This window comes from Porcisia hertigi, chromosome 32, assembly GCF_017918235.1.
Source record: "Porcisia hertigi strain C119 chromosome 32, whole genome shotgun sequence".
NCBI lineage: Eukaryota > Euglenozoa > Kinetoplastea > Trypanosomatida > Trypanosomatidae > Porcisia > Porcisia hertigi.
In genome coordinates this window covers 537,779-557,016 of record NC_090591.1, presented here as the reverse complement: position 1 = coordinate 557,016, position 19,238 = coordinate 537,779, and the positions used below count along the sequence as shown (strand labels likewise).

Sequence of the window (19,238 nt, the reverse complement as noted above, 5' to 3'; positions counted from 1 at the left end):
TTACCTGTGGCTCCCTGACACTTTGTTTTTTTTTGTCTTGCTGAATGTGAGCGACTCATCTCACATTGTCCCCTCCCTCCCTCTCTTCCTTCCTTCCTTTTTTCTTTTACAAGTCTCTTGAGCCTGCACAATCTCCGATGATCATAGGGGGCCGAGTGGAGAGATGGGCAACGCCGAGCGTCTCTGGCCTACTCGTGTCCACCTCCACCGACCTCGGCGCTGTGCTTTTGTCAGACACGCTGGTAAACTATCTGCAAAGCCTCCAGTCCATTCAGACCGTCCGTGCGCCTCAACGCGGCTCTGAGAGTTCCACAAAAAGCGGAGACGGCGGACTTGACAACCGCTCGAACGATGTGCATGTGGTTCTTCAATACATTAAACGGCATGCAGATACACTGTTTGACCTGCTTCACGGAAAGGCATGCGTGGAAGTCGGTCTTGTGAGGAGAAAGAAGCGCTCGCAAGGGGGTTCTCCGGCCGTTTCCACTTGGCCAACAAGTGCCCCAGCATCGACGGGCATCGTAGAGGCACCGCGCCCGTTAAAGGAACTGCACGCCGTCGATCCAAGAAGCGCCAGGGACGTCCCCGATGGCTGCCGAAACGCTGACAGTTCGGCAACAGCAGCCGCCCCCTCCGGCATTCGCGACGATGACGAGGCACGGGATCGACTGTGCATCGCAAATTTGACCGAGTTGCTCTCATTCTGCATCGCCAACTCCCCAAACCAGGCGGAAATCCGTGCTATCGTGGCGGCCTGCACCACCGCACTGAGTGAGGAGAGGACGCTGGAGCCGCAGCGGTCGTTTGCCGTGCAGCGTCTCCTGCTAGAAGCCTTTGACAGCGACTTTGAGCTGACAACGCAAGCCATCGCCGACACACTTACCCATGCAATCATCGTCGGTGTTGTAGAGAACCTCGCGAACAACTCTATTATCGCTGAGACCCTCATCGCGCTCTTCGGATCAGCGCTATCGGCGGTGTGGATGGTGAAGCCGACGACCAAAACGGCATTGTTCACGTCGCAGTGGATCGAGCTGAAATTTCCAACAACGCTCTGCGCTTACCTCCCTATTGCCATTCGCGACCCCGGAATGTACCATTACTTTTACTTCTTCAAGGAGCTACTCAAGCGTGGCTATAGCCACAGTGCTGGGCCGATCGTGGATGTGCTGCTCAGTGAACCCCTTGTCTCCGAGTACGTGGAGAACATTTTGAGCTGCTGCGAAGAGGATGTGGAAAGGTCGCTGCTTTTGTCTCCGGATGGCGCCGCTGCGGCGCCCGTGTCGTTGGCGGCTGATGGGATGGAGGTGCTTGTCTCGATCACGAGCCTCGTGCGTAAGTCGCTGGTGTTACCAGAGACAGCCTCCATGTACGAAGCTGCTACACGCTACATTACACCGTTGGCGGTGCTTCAGGCTGAAGCGCTGCGTGTAGCCGCACTACTGGCTCCGACAGCCAGGGAGAAAGCAGAAATGGCTGGACCAGTGGCGTCCACGATGTTGCCGCAGCGATTGATGGACAAAGCCTCGCGGGGCATCTCCCCCACAGCCCTTCCATCCGGGGAGTACGGTCTAAGCCCACTGCGGCTGGCTGTCTGTGAATTGTTCGTCGAGTTCTCCTTCTTCCAGCTGGCTAGCACCGATGAAACACTCATCACGAGCGGCTTCTTCCCTGCTTTGATTAGGTGTTGTGAACGTTTCCCACAGCACGACGCGCTAGCAAGGACTCTGCACCGCTGCATCCTGACCGTCTTTCATCGGCCAACGCTCCTCGGCGAGAGCCTCTCCACTGCGGCAGAGCGAGACTGTCTGTGGAAGTACCTAGTGCAGGCAGACACGGTGGCGCTTCAGTGTGGCGCGCTCGTGTCTGTCATTGGTGCACTTACACACTTTGCCCAGGTTCCCGACACGTCCTTGTCGAGCCTCTGCATTGATGCCTTGATGAATTTGGCCTCCCTGGCGCTTTTCCAGTCCGCCGCCGGTGGACCTTTTGAGCAACACCTGGAGACTTTTAAGGCTTGTGAAGTTATCCAAGAACGCGTCCGCCATATGGCCGCCCCGATCACAGGTCAGCACTTCATGGCGCACGGCGCGGCAAGGCTGCCGGAGTCCGTGCACCGGGACACCGTCAACCTCGCAGGGGACCGATTCAGCGGTTTGACTACGGGAGGATTCCCTGGCGGCACACGCCCTTCGGTTCCATCAGAGGCTGACGATAATGCGTACATAATTGTACACCACAGCACCGACGATGACCAGCCAAAGTGCCCCGTGGTGAACGTGTCGGTAGATATGAAGGCTCTCAAAGAGGAGGTGCTTACCCTCCAACAGGCCGGTTCCCCTGCCGTGCAGTCGTACCCCAGCTTTAGCGACGTCAACATCAATTTCTTTTCATCGCTGGTGGCAGAAGACCACCAGGAACGTCAGTGCGCTTCAGCGGCATCCTCATCCGAACCGCATTGTGAGCGATAACGTCTCCTCCCTCCACCCCGTTCTGTGTACGCACGTGTCACTCTGGTAAGCGTTGCTGGTGGTGATGGGTGTTGGTGCGAAAAGGCCGCTCCGTGTACGCCTCAATGAACGTCTTTTACGGTCCCTTTGCTCTGGTCTGTGTGGCGCTCTGCTTGGCGTTGTGTATATCGTTCGGGGGCGGGCAGGCGGGGTCAGACAATGTTTATATTCTTTCGTGTGTTACACAGCAGATTCCCTGATGACTGGGCCAGATATCTGGGTAGGAGTTCAGACATCAATACGTCCACATATAGTGACCACAAGCAATTCGTCACCATATGTGGATGTCGAAGGTGAGACTTCTGATGGCGTTGGGCGCTGTGGAGATGTGCCATCGCAATCACGGCTTGTACTATTCACAGCATGGTCAAGGTGCCAGGGTGATGTGTGGGTGTGTGTTTTTCCCCTCGACCGGCCCACAAGCAACTCCGCCAGGGAGAGGAGGAGAAGAGACTCTGAAGACTGCACCACGCAGTGATACCGTGAAATCGGAGCAGCTCTCAGGGGCGGGCGCGCGGCCCACTACGAAGCGCATCGGTACACCGTTCGAGGCACGGTTGGGGCTGAAGTAATTGAGTGGGCCATCTCAGTGGTGGGTCAATCACGGTTTCACAGCTTGCCATGGGACCTTCGGCGGGCGAGCGAGGTGGCGGAGAGGTTGCAGACCTCACTTTATATACACATATATGGTATGATGGAAGGGATACGCTGGCGGAGAGTGGTGTCTCGTTGGTGTTGCCTGCGCGTCGTGTGAACTTGAGCCTGTTAGTGTTGCACGTCACACGTGAAACATTCTTGGCGCTCCTGGTGGTCTTTCTTTTTCAACCACGGTAATGGCGTGCCATCCTTGGTTTTGCAGAGCTCCCCCTTTTTTGATGTGTGCTATGCAGCTTTCAGCGGTTATGGTTTCCCGCCTCATGAGTGACTTCGGCGACGATGAGGATTTGCGTTTGTGTATGTGGTGTGCTTGTCTGCTCGTCCCCTGTCTATAAACATTTCTTGTACACATGCTGAATAGTCGCAAACAATCGGAAACATAGGGACACGGTTCGGGGTGGGGGTGGGGGTGGGGGAGAGGAATGGATGTGCATGTATGTATATGTGTTGAGTTAATATCCTGGCCGTTTTGTCGTGTTCACCCCGAACGGCACATCGAAATACCCAAACAGTATACTTCAGCAACACGATGCGCACTAGAGCGGTTCCCCCCTCCCCCTCCCCCTCACACGCACGTGATTTCCTGAGCTGGCCATCTGTGCGAAGCCGCTTTTGAAATGATGCGCGCGACGTGCTCTATCAGCCCTTTCCCCTCTACTTCACACTCTTCTCTCGGATGTCTTCCCCCCCCCCCCCCCCCCTCCCTCCCTCCTCTCGAGTGTGCTTTGACGTGGCGCGACGGTCACAACACCACTTCCTGAGCAGTGTAGCACAATAAGAGAAGAAAAAAAGACGGATATCTTTGGCTGGAAACAGAAAGCAGGCATCCTGCAGACCCCCCCTCCCCCGCTGCCGCCGCCGCCGTTGTCAACCGTCCACAACAGCGGTGGTTCTCCCTATAAGTGTGCGTGTGCTCTCTCTCTCGTTCGGTTTCCACACGGACGCAGCGAGAGAGGATCATGAGAATACGGACGCCGAAAAACAACACGCAAATTCTTTTTTTTTTACCCACCACCCGCCTGCGTCGGCGTTTACTTCATGGACGCCAGTAGGCGCCGGTGTTTCTTGGAGGTATACACCGAGAGGTGCAGTGAGCCGCGTCTCCTCCAGCTCGAGCCGACAGTTAAATTCCACAATGTGGTAAAGCGCTTCGACGGGAAAGGGGACCTCTACTGGGGTGACCACCGCATCGACCCAGAAACGACCCCAGCTGCAGTGGGCATGAGATGCGGCGTCGACGAGGCAAACACGCTATGGTATATTCCAGCTCCACCACGCGCACGGTCGTACAACCACTCACATGTTGACTCCGCCATCGCCGTGCACTCGCAGGCGTCGGTAGACGGCACTGAAATTCTGGCACCCCACCCTGGCTGCGGCACCTCGCTTCCTGCGTACTTCGAGGATCGCACCGCTCTACCGTCCAGCAGTGGCCACCATGCAATGCACGGGAGATCCATGAAAACACTGGGTGCATCTATTTCACCTGACCGGGCCCGTTTGTGGTACTCGCGACCGCGCCTCTTGTCGCCGGTGCCACCTTTGGTGGGTGGTGCGAGTCCATCACGCGCACAGCCGTCGACAACACCCATGCACCCCGTCGCGGACACAACTTTGTATTCAGACGCGGCCGTGAATGCTGCTGAGTTTCACGGCAACCGCCAGCAAAACGCTGTCGTGCAACACCTGTACGGTGCACTGGCACCACATGCGCCAGCACCGTCGTACACCGCGATGTCATCTCGGCGAAACGCACCCGTCTGCATAGATCCCCATATCCTGGTGGACGACCTCGATGACGCTCTCGACGTTTCCCAGGCAGTAACGCGCAGGTGCCGCGACGAGGCACACGCGATACCACCGCGCGGCCCTTTGAACCCGGGTCCCGTTGCACCCGCGCGGCCGCCCCCCAGCGTGGACACAGCGCCGGGGTTGTCGTCGCCTATTCGCGTATCGACTCCGGCGCCAAGTATAGAGGAGCTGGCAGCGTATCTGCACGATGGGCAGATGCGCCGTCTGTATGAGCAACGTCGCCTGTATATAGCACACGGCCTCTGCCCGGGGGCGGGTCGCCCATGAATCCGGCGTGCGCGCGCTGGCGTTTTTTTTTGCCCCTGCGCGCGCGCCCATCCCCCTGGCCGGGGCGTCCCAGGGGGGCCGGGCCGCGGGCGTCGCCGGGGGCGTGGGCGCCGAGGCGCGGATGGCCGGGGTGGGGGGCGCCGAGGACCCCTGCGCGGAAATGGCCGGGGGCGGTTGGGTGGCCAGCGGAAACTCCAGTAGCTGTCAGGAAGATAGCCCGCAGCGCTCAACCAATGTCGAGCACCAGCCCTTCACGGGATAATCTCGTGTTGTGGCGGTGGCGGCGTCTCGATATGCAGGATGCTCTCCCCCCGCCCCCCCAAAAAAAAGAAAAGCGTGCAACAGCCCAAGGAAATGCTGGCGCGCATCGATGGGTGGTGGGTGGGGGAAAGGGGAGTGAGAGACGCTCTCGGTAGCAGATGCAGAGAGAAGCGTGGCACTCTTGAGGTGCTCGCACCCAAAGCAGCGTGCCTGTGACTGTGTGTGTGTGTGTGCGTGTAAAGCACTACAGGCACGGCGAACGAATAGAAGTGAGGGCAAACGAGGGGGTGCGAAAGAGAAAAATGACTACGAGACTCCTCCTCTGGAAATGCACGTGCTTTCTATACCACACCACCGCATTTTTTTTTTGATGAGAGAGGGCGAGAAAGGTGCGGCGGCTCTGCTGAAAGTGAGAACTGTGCTCTCCCCCTTTCTTTTCTGGTTCTGACGTGTGAATCCACACGTCAGGAACTTCAGAGATTTCATATGCTCCATAGCAACACTGTCACCCCCAAGCGCACCGACGACCCGCGTTAAGTTGCCCCCAGAGACTGCAGCACCCGCAAAAGAACACAACTGGCCGCGGTCACGGAAAAAAAAGCCCGTCTGAGGAGGGGGATCCAACCCATCCACGCCACGCGGCTGCCCTCACGAAATCGTTATGCACAGAAATTATATCCTCGGTTTGCCTTCTTCCGCAGCTCTACTGACCTGGAAAAACAGGACGAAAACATGGACGCAGGCTCAAGGGGAGGACAGATGAACATACGCCTGCACGCACGTTCACGTAAACCTCGTTGGTCACATCAGCACGCTTATTATCGCCAATGCAGCTAGGCACGCTTTTTCTTCTTCGACATCCAACGATCAGCACAAGCAACAACGAATCTCCTCTCCCCGCTCCACCCCCCCTGGTGTGTGTGTGCGGCCGGGGTGGGGGGGGGGAGAGGAGAGGAGAGGAGGGAAAGAGAGCACGCACAAGAATCCCCCAAGCAAACACGAGACACCCAAAACTCACACACGATATGAGAAGAAAAAATCAAGAGCTCCCTCCTGCAATGACAAGCTTGATCCGGTTCATCCTGGCCAACACCACAGTCTGTGTGTTTTATGCACACGTGTTTCCCATGAAGCCTTGAATGTGTCACGATCGGATTCACGCATATGTGACCGAGCGACGCTAGCCCTCACGAGAACAGAGAGACACTCAGAACGCAGGGACACCTGCAGTGCTACACACAGGGAGATGAGTTTGAAAATAACGGTAAAAAAAAAACGCACAGCAAAACAAAAGGTAAGCACTCAAAGCGGCTCAGTACCCTCAAAAAAAAGGCAAACCCTAAACATTCGGCACTCGTGTGTACGCCTGCCCCGCCGACTTTCCTACACAGACACTCGACCATATGAAAATCCGCACACACGGCATGATTGTCTACAGAATGACACAATAGACTCGGTGTAAAAAGAACAGGGCAAGGAGCGCACAGAAGAGCAGGAGAGGGGAGAAGAAGAAATGGGGGAGGGCACCCTTGGGCTACAGGGGTCAAGAGATGGTGGGCGCAAAAAAGCTACACACACACACACACACACAATCGCAGCTTCCCTGCGGTTCCACGTAGACTCCCTTGGTTAATATCTCAGCTATCAAAACAAACAGACAAGAAAGACGACATTACTCCACACACTCACGTCCACGTCGGCGCTCGCCCACGAAATGAAATGAGCAGCAACACGGCACATCCAATTCGCAGACGTTTCCGCTGCTTCACACAAGTTCCCGGGAAGAGAATCCTCGCTTACTCAGACATAAAGACACGCACACGCACATTTAAAAAAAAACACACACGGTCATGGACGTTGGTTGCACTTCCTGGTTCAGTCCTGGAGACAACGTACGAGGCCACTCGTAAAACCTGAAGGAAACACGGTTGCACCTTTTACAGCCCCCATATATATATATGTATATGTGTGTGTAGACATACTACGTGTTGCTATGGCTCAGAAACTTGGGTAGGTGCCGCACAGAAAAGTCCAGTGGGTGTGCACGTCTTCCTCCACCTCCCCACTGGACATCGGAGAGCAAACGAGCACCTCCTCTTCTCCACTAGGGATCATATCCCATTTCCACACACGTGCGGGCGCGTACTGTCCAACTCAAACATTCAGGTGGGCTGGCGAGGAGAGGCTGAGAGGGGAGGTGGAGGTGAGGCCGTTGCTCGATGGGAAACAACACAGGTTGCTTTACCCGTCCTTTTATTCTGCCATGTGCGCCCTCCCTTCGGGCTTGGGTGGAAAGGAAAACCGATGGAGTGTCGCGCCACTGACCCGCACGGAATCTCTTTGCACAACGATGAGCATATGGGAAAATTCTGCTCTTAGGGCGGAAGAGAGGTTGTGGTGTTGGACACAGCCGTGTCGGGTGTAATGGCGGAAGTTGAAGGGAAAAGGAGTGCGTCTTACTCCTCCTATACCGTCGGCCGCACCGAGGCGATGGTGGAGCAGGCGTCCAGAAAGGACTCCGTCGACCACCGCGGCGGGTCGGCGAAGGCCCACATGTAAAACTGAGTGATGGGCGTCACCTCCCACTTACATCGCCTGCAGAACGTCAGTACTGCATTTTTCTCGCGCGACTTGCCCTTGGTGGCTGTCTTCTCCATCACACACTCGATGATGTTGCCGTCATTGATCATTTGGGCGTCAACGTTTGAGTCACAAATCATTACTGGGAGGCTGTTCGCGCCGGTCGTACGACTTGTCGCCAGTACCTCGTCCTCGTACTCGCGAACGTAGGCCTCAAAGCTCCACATGCCATCGGTGATGCTACCAGCCCAAATTCGCACCCGCACTGTCTTTTTGTTTTCCGACGGGTACACAAAATTGCGCACGTCGTAGCGACCGTACGCGATTCCATCAGGATTGACGAAAATCACCCCGCGACTGACATCCTTGTATGCGTTCAGGCACGTCTTGATGTCGCAGACGGGGTAATGCTCCAGGAGACGCACAGAGCTGCTGCTCGGCAGGTTGCCGAAGGAATCGCCGAGCAACTTGACCCGATCGTGCACCAGCATTTCTGCACCATAATGCTTGCCTATGATCATCATGTCAGAGATGTAAATAACGTCGGCTAGCATGGATGCCTCTACACAGAACAGCACCTGCGACGCCGAATCCTCCGCACCAGAGGCCTCCACCTCGCTTTTGAGCCGCTTCATCAGCTCTTGTATCACCGAAGGCACGTCGTTCATTTTGAAAACGAGGTTGTAGGATGTGAGGTGCACGTAGACGCTCGTGTCGTATCCAATCAGAGACAACTTATCCCCCCAAATCCACGGTGTGACGAGGTAGTGCTGCAGCTTTGCAGCCGATTGCGCGAATTGCACGTAGTCAAGCAGGTAATTTGGCTCCGAGTACGTGAATGTGTACGGAAGTGGGCGCTTCACCACGCTACGTTCTGCCTCTATAATCTTCTCCACCTCCTCTGCATCCGTCACCATGGGGCAGCTAGGGATGAAGCACTCCTGCTCAAGCTTGATCGCTGCATCGTTCTTTTCGAGCAACGCAGACACTTCCGCTGCTGCCTTTTCCGTCAGCTCGTTCAACTTCAAGTCTTCATCCACAACAATCACTCTTTCAGGGTCAAGGCTCGAGGCAAACTCGAACGCCTCCGGATGCATAACCTTCGCGTTTGACTTTGCAAAGCTCACCCCACGCCCGACCAGCGACGCTAAATCAGGCACGAGGGCCACAACCACGTCCAGCTGCAGACCCGCCTTGACGAGGTAGTGCACCACGTAGTGAGCGTGGTACTTGTTGGTCGAGAAAGCATCATCGATAACGATCCCCTTAATCGTGGATTTCTTCTCAAGCATCGCGCGAAGTGGCGCCAGTCGTTCCAGCGGGTGGACATTCTCCTCCTCAGCTTCCTCCTCGTTCTCAGTGCTTGCTGTTTGGGCGGCTTCTTGCTGATGTGGCGACTTGAGGCACAGGTACTCAAATCCCTCCGTTTCTGCGATCGCCTTCGCCACACTAGTCTTCCCAGTCTTCTTGTAGCCGACAACCATCACAGCACGCGGCGTGTGCTTCGTGAGAACAGACGGAGCTGCGGCGGGTGGAGGCACCGGAAGGGGCCGCGGCACTGGTGCCGGCGCGGGGATTGGTGGTGGTGGGTGAGCGCTGACGCTGCCAAGTCCCAAATTACTTTGAGAATTCACGGTGGCATGAATGTTTACCATTGGGGTGCGTTGGTTATTGTTGTAGGACATGCGACCGCCACCACCCATCATATTGTTGTTCATACTTATTGGGCGGTGCGGCATATTCTGCATTCGAGACTGCATCGCCATTTGCTGCTGTGGCGGTGGCTGGTCATAACCGCCGTTCATGTCCATGCCGCCGATTTGCTGATATGGAGCAGGCACCCCCATGTAGTTGCCGCGCATGCCGCCTGCACCGCCGCTGCCGCCGCCCACCATACCGTTAATGTTTTGGTAGTGGCTATGTGGCACGTGCGGTTGCCGATTGTTGCGACCCATGCGATGACCGAACGAGTACCCATGTGGACCGTTGCCCATGTAGCCGCCACCTTGGCCGTAGCCGCCACCAGAATTGCCACCACCGTGGCCGTGGCCGTGGCCGTAGCCACCACCACCACCACCACCACTGCCACCGCCGCCGCCGCCACTGCCACCGCCGCCGCCACCGCCCTGGTGGTAATTGTTGTGGTCGTACATCATTGATCCACCATAACGCTCGTTCGGCAGAGAGCCACCACTGCTGCCGCCACCCGGTCCACCGCCATTGTTGTAGCCTTGCTTGTTGCTGTGCGCCGTGTTCGGCTGATAGTTTGATACGGGGAACGATGGCGCGTTAGGGTTGAGATTCGACATGGTAGCTGAAGAGAGCCAAGAACAGTTGTGCGCTTATGGGATGGTGCGAAGCTCCCCTTCTTCAGGAGGGAGGGAGGGAGGGGGGGAGGGGTCTGAAAGGCCACACGAGTCGAGGGAAACCAGCACCACCAAAACGTGCTGACGAAAACAGCTCACAACTAAACCCTGATGTTGAAGAAGAACAGCAAAGAGAGTGTCCTGGAGGAGGAGGGGGGGGGGTGAACACGACAAAAAAAAAAGAGATAACAGTGCGTAACACCCCCCAAAAAAAAGACGAGGAGGAGGAGGGGGGGCACCGAACAGGAATGAACAACGCACACAAATGCACCAAAGAAGAGCGGCTGAACAACCACACCGACTCAGCCTTCAGAGACTCGATTCGAGGTACCGCAACCAACACTGAAACCACAGGTGTATCGAAGGACAAGGGGGTGAATTAAAGCGAAGCGATAAAACACCAACTCAACAGATATACACAAGAGTTGCCCTGTTGCTCTTTCCGGTACACTGCGGATATTGCTTCAGCGCCAGCGGATACAAACCAGTCCTGACAGAGGTTACTTTCGACACAGACACACACAAGCACAAACACACACCGGCCCAGAGAGACGAGCAGGTAGATAGAATCCCTGATTCAGAGGTGTTTCAAGTGGCTTTTGATATCTGCTTGAGGGGTGCGAGAATCGCCGATGGGGAGTGAGGTCGAGTAGAGGGAGATGTAGATCTCTCTCACACACACACACACAAAAAAAAAACCTACTGCTGTATGAGAGCGCGCCCTCAAGCAGTTTTACGTCTTCGCCTTCAACTTGAACAGTAGAAACAAGAAAAAAAAGGTAGAAAAGTCAACAGAAACAACAACGGCAGAGGTAAATGTCGACGGGGCGCAAAGCGAACGGGGAGTAAAAAAAAAGGCGACACAACGGAGAAACTTACAGAAGGAGAGGCCTGGGACTTCACACTTACACAGGGAAATCGCCCCACCCTTTGCGGTGCAACTTTTACCTCAGAGCCCACGCGATCCGCCGCAACCTCGACAGCGAGAAAGCCAAATAAGTTTCCAAGAGAGGGAGAGAACAGAAATCAGACCAACAAATTGATGGCAGTGAATACTGATATAAACGGCCGTTTTTTTTTTCTTGTCTTTCTTTTTGTTGTTCTTCTTGGGCACGTGGCTGTGTCTGTTGGTGTGGGTGCGTGTAGATGTGAGTTTTGCACTAGTCGATTGACTTACTTCACTTTTTCGATCTCTCTCTCTTCGGAGCAGAATCGCTTCGAGTACAGCACAGAGGGAAACTACTGTGGTGGTGTTAGTGTAGTATGGGGGACGGTAGAAAGAAACGCAAATAAGGAGGAGGAGAGGGGTATACGAATATATGGAGCGTACATACTGGTAGGGTTCGTCACCTCGCCGCCACATACCGCTTGCGCTAAAATGAACTTGGTTCGCCCACTGTGCATCATGGGTGTCACCTGTTTTCGGTTTCTCGCGCATAGAGAAAGTAGGGGTTCTGACGTGACTCGATAAAAGAGTTCAACAGATCAGGGGCATTCCTGAGACGCAATACAGAGGTGCGAGGCACGACCACAGCCCAGCCTTTTCTGGTGTGCCTATGTTTCGTTTTTTTTTACCTGGCGGCATACCTCTGCCAGATAGCGTTCCCTTGGGCCGGTGCAACAGCCTACACTGCCACGAGGGATGTCGAAAACAGCAACACTTTTCTAAAAGTCGCCGTTCAATGCGTGTCAGCCCCCCCCCCCACACACACACACACAGACTGTCCGAAAAGGCTTCGTCCTTGTAAAGTAGCTTCAGATTGTCTTCTTCAGTTCCTTCGAGGTTGGCGCAACAATAAGTATTACACAAGGAGCAGCCGAGCAAGCCAGCGGGATGCGTGTGTGTGTGTGTGTGTTTGGAGGGCCTGGGGAAACGAATCAACACGCAGTGTTAACACATCTACACAACCCCCCCCCCCAACACACACACACACACAACACACACACTGACTCACTCACTCTCTATAGATGTTGCTCGATTTCTTTGTTTCCTCAATGCGTCAGAGAGAACTGCAGGCGGGTTAGGGTGTGGAGGGTCACTGAGACCAAAGAAAGGAGGTTGGAAAGGCCATGGATGTAAAGGTGAACGGCTGTCTCAATGAACCGTTTTACGCAACAGAGATATATCACTCCTTTCGATTAAGAATCCTCCCTTTTTTTTATAACTCCCCTCCTTTCCTTTTTCTATACACACACGCCTTTGACATATATATGATCCATCACTTACAACAAGCACCTCACATACTCTGACTTCCCAGGTGAGCTTGCTTCGCCTTCCTCGCCTCTTTGCCTCCCCCGTAGCCAAACAAATAGTCATCCGAACATTCGCACGAACAAGATTTGTGCACAAAAATGACGCTGCCTCTATGCACACACGTACTCCCATCACCACCACCACGTCTTTACTGTGGGCGGCGGCAGCAGCACAAGTGGAACCACCACAGCCATTCAGGTCGGGACAAGTGAGTCTGTCAGGGATACAAGCACGACCGACCGACTGCGTGGCACACGCGAGCATACACGAGGGGCTCCAAGAAGCCCGCGAGAAGATGAAAACTGGATGGAACCACTCTCTCCCACGACCTCCACCCCTCCCAATAATTTGTACACCCATGCACACTACATCATGGCGCTGTACTAGCCCAAAAGCTTTGAGTATTGCTCTTCACTACAATGGGAATGAATATATACCATCGACTACAGCGAGGGAGGCAAAATAAAAAAGACACAACTCATCAAATGGGTCGAGGTACATCCAAACACACTCACAGCTCTACTCGCTCGCCCCCCCCCCCCCCCCACACACACCCAGAGAGAGAGAAATAGAGACAAAACCAATCAACCAGCAATAGAAGAGCACAATAAAGCTAGCAATGTCACCAAACCTCTGTCAGCAAAAAATAAAAAAAAAACAATGTGGCTGGTTATGAAGCAGCGGGACAGGGAGGGAGGGTCCGGGAGAGTACGAGTAACGAAAACCGCTCACATTCATAAAGACAGACTATCCACCAAGACAACAAATAACCCCTGCTTTGGTCCACCGCATGGGTCCCAGCAAATGACACGGCTTTACGAGATAAAAAAAGAGACTCTGCAGGGAAACAATATATCCTTTATTCTTCCCCTCCCCCCCCTCCCCGTATACGTTGAACGTGTCTGACGTGTTTCAATCTGTTCGATGCTTGCGACTTGTCGACAAAGTGTACAGGCAAGGAATAGGCCACCTGTGATCCCCCTCCTCGCCTCGCCTTACCCTTGTTCCCTTTCCGGTGCAATGTTGATGCTGGGCACGCTCCTAGGACGCGGAGGCGTTGGGTCCACTGAAGCGGAGCACTTTGCAGTGATCGAGAAGCTCCTGGTATGTGAGGTGCTTCATGTTCACGATGCTCTCGACGATAGCAGTTTTGTTCGGGCGCTGCTTATCGACGCGCAGACGATGAAACACCCACTGCGTTGCCGCAAGTCCATTCGGACCCGCCTTTTCAACGATGTCCACGAGCTCTAGTTCAACGATTACACTGTTGCGCAGGTGATAGGCGCGCACCTGCATATCTGTGAAGACGCCCATGGCCCCAGGAAAGGAATCCTCCCCATCCGTGTCTGTTGTGTAGAGGTCGAAGACCGTGATACCACCTTCCGTTTCTTCTCCATTCATAAGCCGAAAGTCCGCTGTGCAAAGGTGCATAGGCTTCCACTTCAAGAGGAGCTTATCGGGACCGAACTTGTAAAGGTTGTTGCCCTGAAAGACGATACCATCCACGGCGAAGGGCGCATCCTCGAGGCGGGGAAGCAGTTTGGGGAGTTCGTTGATAGGGGCGTACTCCTTCAATATGACAGCCGCGTACGCGCCAGACACCCCACTATTCTGTACCATCAACCGGAACCACCTACGCAAGAGCTCGTACCGCTCGAAGAACGGCGTGCGCTTAGCCTGCTTGCCACCAAAGTAGACGAAGTCAATAATGTGTAGTAGGGGATTCGGCTGATTTGACTCGCTGGGGCTGATGCACAGTTCTGCATCGAGCATCCATTCTATCTTGTTCGCCTCATCCTGCCGGTCGCCTACCATTTCGAATGCGGAGGGAAACATCAACGGGTCGAAGAGGGTGTTGAAGTCGAAGCAGCCCGTAAAAATAAAGGGAAAGCCCAGTACGCCAAACTGTGCGTGCTTCACCACCAGAAAGCGCTGCCCATCTGCCTTCAAGGTGACGTACATGGAGGACATCCGCCTGCATTCCTGCCGGTTCGCGAACGAGGTGGCGTCGACGTATCCGCCGATGGTGGAGAGCGGGGCGCTATCGGTGCGGCCCGACGTATTGCCGACTGCTGCATGGATTTCCTTGGTAAGCAGCTGGAAGTCTCTGTAGTCGTCCAGCAGATGAAACTTGTCGTAGCCAGCAACCGGCGACGCAGATGGTAGGCGAATGTTGCGGCTGCGTTTCGGGAAGAGCCCATCAATGATGCTGTAAATACGGTCGGCGACGCGGCGCGCCTCCAGAGTGTTGCAGTCGATCGTGTGCAAAACACCGATCTTCTTGTACACCCGATCTGCCACTTCTGCCTGAGCTCGCTGCTCCACGTAGCGCCAGTAGTCGGCGCCGGACTTTTGATCACCGCGCAACTGGGCGCGCCTCATGCCCTCCTTGGGGTCCACTTGCAGCCAGAAGACAATAGGAACCGGCAACTGACACACGTTGAGGGCGGCTTGCAGATAGTACGCATCCATCTCCCCTGTGGCGACGAAGCGGTCGAGTACGAGGCCATTGTAAGTGTGGTCTTTTGCATCTGGCCCGAAGTTGTCCCTCACGACCTGCTCGACCTCCACATAGGGCTGCTTGCCTTCCTTACTCAATTCACCAGAAGAGAGGTGTAACAAATTATAGCGTTGGGCAATCCCCTCAGCCTGCGTCGTTTTTCCAGACCCACGGCAGCCAAATATCATGACGATAAGCGGGTTGCTGTTTGTCGGGGCAGCTTTTCGGCCCAACTGCGGGGGTCGCCAACCGCTAAGCACGGCTACACTAGGAACCGGAGCAGGGCAAGGTGCCGGCGCGGTGGCTGGTGCCGAGGCGACCGATACGCCCACGACTTTTGGCGCACTCGAAGACTGCGGCGTCGCCGATGGTGGTGGGCTGCCACTCGAGCTGCTTGTGGTGGGGGCGGAGGCCGAGCTGTTCACGGCTGTGCTGCTTGGTGGTGCCCGCGGCAGCTGTGATGCACCGGCTGCGTGAGTCGTTGATACCAGCCCTCGGGAAGGTCCAGGGAACGGCAATGCTGTCCTCGCGGCGACAGCAGCGGAATACGCCGCACCACTGCCCGCCGCGCCGACGCGTACAGCGCGTGCCATTGGGGCAGAAGATATACGCGGAGGTACCAGTGTCGATACAGCGGGGACGTCTGCTGCTTGGCGTGTAGGTGGTGTGGTATTCTCCGCGACAGCATGCTCCTGCGGTTGCTGCTGAGATACAGTCTCTGAGCGAGGTGCGGGTAACGCAGGCGGCGATGGGCCACCCTGCTCCTGGATGGGGTAGCGGCCGGTGGTTGTGTTGCCTGCCTCACTGGCACAGAGACTGTTCGGCGATGCACCGCGACTCGCTTCGTTCACTGGTGCCGGTGCTGCGGCAGCGGCCGCCGCTGCCGCGGCAGCAGCCTGACGCTCTTGCGCGCTCCGGGGGAGCACTGGAGCAGCCTTTGGAGCGAAAGATGAATGTGGGTATTGGTGCGAATGCTGCTGTGAGTGCAGCTGCTGATGCTGTGGAGATACACGTTGCGAGGGAGGTGCCCCTTGCCCAACCGAATGCTGGTGCGGTTGCGGGGCGTTTCCGCCAGGCACAGACGACGAGTAACCGCTGAAAAAGGGAATAAACGAGGCAGGGCTCTGCGACTGTCCAGCGCGGTCTTGCGAGCGCGGCATAGCCGGGGCGGGCGACTGGGATGGCGGCAGCGGCGGCTGCGGTGCAGTATACCGAGCACCGGTGTTGTGTGCCTGCATAGACAGCGAGGAACCCGACGCGGTCGTGGGTGGCGGACGCCGCAGGGAGGAAGACCAGCCGAGAATCGGTGGTTGGTCACATTCAACCCGTTCCGAAGGGATATCGGCCCCCATGCCGCTGGAGAGACTCGCAAGAGGGCTGACGCCACTCCCGGCTTTGTTTGCTCCAACAGAAACGGAGGCTGGTGAAGGCATGGAGGAGTTAGCGGACATCAGGGGTCGAGCAGGAAAGACGTCTGACGCCCCTGGTAATGGTGACGGAGGCCTCCACATCATCGTTGGCGCCCCGCCACTGCTCGTCGTGTGTGCATGGGGGCCGAGGGTAGACACTTTCCCACCAGCCGCCGCAACAGTGTTTGGGGCCTCGTAACTATCCGCCGCGGATGTTGGGGCGGTGGCTGCTACCTTGGTACTTCGCTTAAAACCGGAAAGCAGCGGGACTTCGTCGTTACTGACAGGACGAGCCCCGGGGAGACTTCGCAGCTGTGGGTTGAACTGTGGAGTGGGATGATACACTGGCGGAACAAACGGTTCTGGATCGTTGCATAGAAAAGACGGTAAAAACGGCTTTGCCGTCGGATCAAACGATGGAGCGTTTGGATTGAGGGTCATCCTGACACCTGTAAAACACGGGGGAGTACAACAGGAAAACAGACTGAGATCAGGAAATCCACACGAAGAGAGGACCGCCGCCAAAACAACACGAAAAAACCAACGAAAGGAAAGTGATGTGACAGGGCGGGGGTGTCGTTGGGGGGGGGGGGGGGAACAGGAGATGTGAAACGACGAGGGTATCACTGCGAAAGGAGAAAGGAATCGTGACAGCGACGACGTGATCTGGAGGAACAAAAAAAGGTGCAAAATCAGCAGGGTCGCTCTAGTGTTGTTTTGTGTGTGTGTATCCCTGGATGTCTGAGTATCAAGAAAAAATCACCTGCGGTGTCTTTCGAAAGACCACGATGTTGCACGGCGTTATTGAACAAGATATATAGAGAGTTGCGGAGGGTGTCTTGCAGTGAGCCAAACTTTAGAGGTTATGTCCCCACCGCTCACCACAATCAAGCACTTGCACACAGACGCACTCACAGAGGCGCGCGCACACACACCGGCCTTATCACCCAGGTGCAGATGTCGCGTGAGGGGTAAAGAATTCAAGAAAAACTCTCCTTTCCAGCGCCTTCTGACCCGTTGGTGACACTCGGCAAAAAAAAAAAACAACGCTGTCGTGCTAGGGTGAGCTGATATCGTGTGAGTCGACCGGTGAACACTCCTCGAGGGGCAACACCGGGGGAATGGGTGCAGCGAGCGGAGGCACAAGAAGTCGCCGTGCGAGAAGAAAAGCGACCGGGGCACACGGTCGTGTAGAAAGTCAGGAGTACGCGCAGTTCCTATACGCGTAACCAAAAAAAAATAATAATAATAAGTGACGGGGAAATCACAGAGCGCAGTGAATTTTGTGGCTCTAGTGGTTCTCCACTTGCGTTGCACTCGCTCCCGCTTTTATTCACGACCGTTTACAGAATTTTGTAGTGAGGCAGAAATGGGACTTACTTCTCCCACCACTCCGTTTCTACCCGGCACCAAACAAACCGGCAGGTATAGCGTGGTTGTTTTATCTATGGACACCCCCCCCTGTTCAATCAAACCAAATGTCGACCACAGGAGAAAAAAAAGTGGGGGTACGTTTTTATGGTTGACACACGCGCGGTGCAAAGGGGAGTAAGGCGATGGGGGGGGGGGGGAAGGGGAGGGGGCACGCTGAGGAACCGAGCCGCAAAAATGAGCGGTTGTAGCACAGAAGAGTAGCGTGCCAAGAGTAGACCCGCAGAAGCTGATTGTAATGAATCAAGGGAATGTGTTGGAGCGGAGTGAGGAGGCAGATAGAAAACCGTGAGAAGTGTGTTCGCCGAAAGCGGGGCAAGCAGGGGGGGGACCACACACACACACACACACACACACAACCCAAAAAAAAGTTGACCGCAGGTGCTCCACCAGAGGTGCCTTGTGTTTTCTGTTCGTGTGATAGCCGCTAGGAGGTGGCCAAAAGAAGCAAAAAAAAATAGACGAGAAAGAGGTGGGGAGTGAAGCGAGATCTGTTTGATCCGAGCTTGCTTGGATAGCGGAGTCCCCCCCGCACGTGAAAACAGCTCTGCCGCGCTTCACTGTGCTGATTTACTCTGTGTGTGTGTGTGTGTGTGTTTGTGTGTGTTTCAGATTATTGTTTTTCAGGCGTTTATCGGGAGTGACCCTTTTCCCCGAAAGGCTCCTCGATTGCTCTCGTAGCACACTTCAGCAAAGCTTTCTTCGGGACGAAGAGAGCGTGTATGGGACGGGTTCGACCTTTGCGGAGTCTCTGTTTTTTTTCTCATCCGCCCCACGGGATTCTCGTGACTTCGGAGACAATAGTGCGCACAACCCGTCTCTATCGCATACACACAAGAAGCGTGAGTGTATGTCTCTGCGTGGTACTACCACCTCACTACGGTTTCCGTCTTGTGTATCGCTTCTTTGTGAAGAGTAAAGCGGACCCCCGGTCCAAGAAAACCCCCCGAAAAAGAAGAACAATGGTGAGAACAGCAGCTGAGGTGCGCGCCCAGATTACGGAGGGGGGGGGAGGGGAGGAGGGGGGAATGCAGACGCACACAACAACTGAGAAATGGCTCCTCACCCACCAGAGAGAGAGAACGATGAAAAAAAAACCACCGCCACAACAAAAACAAAGTGATACTGAAGGCAGTAAGCCACTGTAGCAGTTTGGTGGAAGCAGTAGCAAGAAGTCCACACATGTATGAC

General features: G+C 55.4%; 4 protein-coding genes across 4 annotated transcripts; 2 read left to right on the top strand and 2 right to left on the bottom strand.

Moving 5' to 3' along the window:
- Positions 1–137: 137 nt before the first annotated feature.
- On the top strand, positions 138–2,471 carry JKF63_02501 (uncharacterized protein; the record flags this gene model as incomplete). The annotated part of the gene is made up of 1 exon (XM_067898526.1): positions 138–2,471. The coding sequence occupies one exon, from the start codon at positions 138–140 to the stop codon at positions 2,469–2,471; it is 2,334 nt and encodes a 777-aa protein (XP_067754683.1).
- A 1,734-nt stretch (positions 2,472–4,205) lies between these two features.
- Positions 4,206–5,246, top strand: JKF63_02500 (uncharacterized protein; the record flags this gene model as incomplete). The annotated part of the gene is made up of 1 exon (XM_067898525.1): positions 4,206–5,246. The coding sequence occupies one exon, from the start codon at positions 4,206–4,208 to the stop codon at positions 5,244–5,246; it is 1,041 nt and encodes a 346-aa protein (XP_067754682.1).
- Positions 5,247–7,972: 2,726 nt separating this feature from the next.
- Positions 7,973–10,396, bottom strand: JKF63_02499 (uncharacterized protein; the record flags this gene model as incomplete). Its single annotated transcript, XM_067898524.1, has 2 exons — positions 7,973–10,110; positions 10,162–10,396. The coding sequence occupies 2 exons, from the start codon at positions 10,394–10,396 to the stop codon at positions 7,973–7,975; spliced, it is 2,373 nt and encodes a 790-aa protein (XP_067754681.1).
- A 3,352-nt stretch (positions 10,397–13,748) lies between these two features.
- JKF63_02498 (uncharacterized protein) lies at positions 13,749–17,057 on the bottom strand (the record flags this gene model as incomplete). The annotated part of the gene is made up of 1 exon (XM_067898523.1): positions 13,749–17,057. One exon carries the CDS (start codon positions 17,055–17,057, stop codon positions 13,749–13,751), a length of 3,309 nt encoding a protein of 1,102 aa, XP_067754680.1.
- Positions 17,058–19,238: the final 2,181 nt, after the last annotated feature.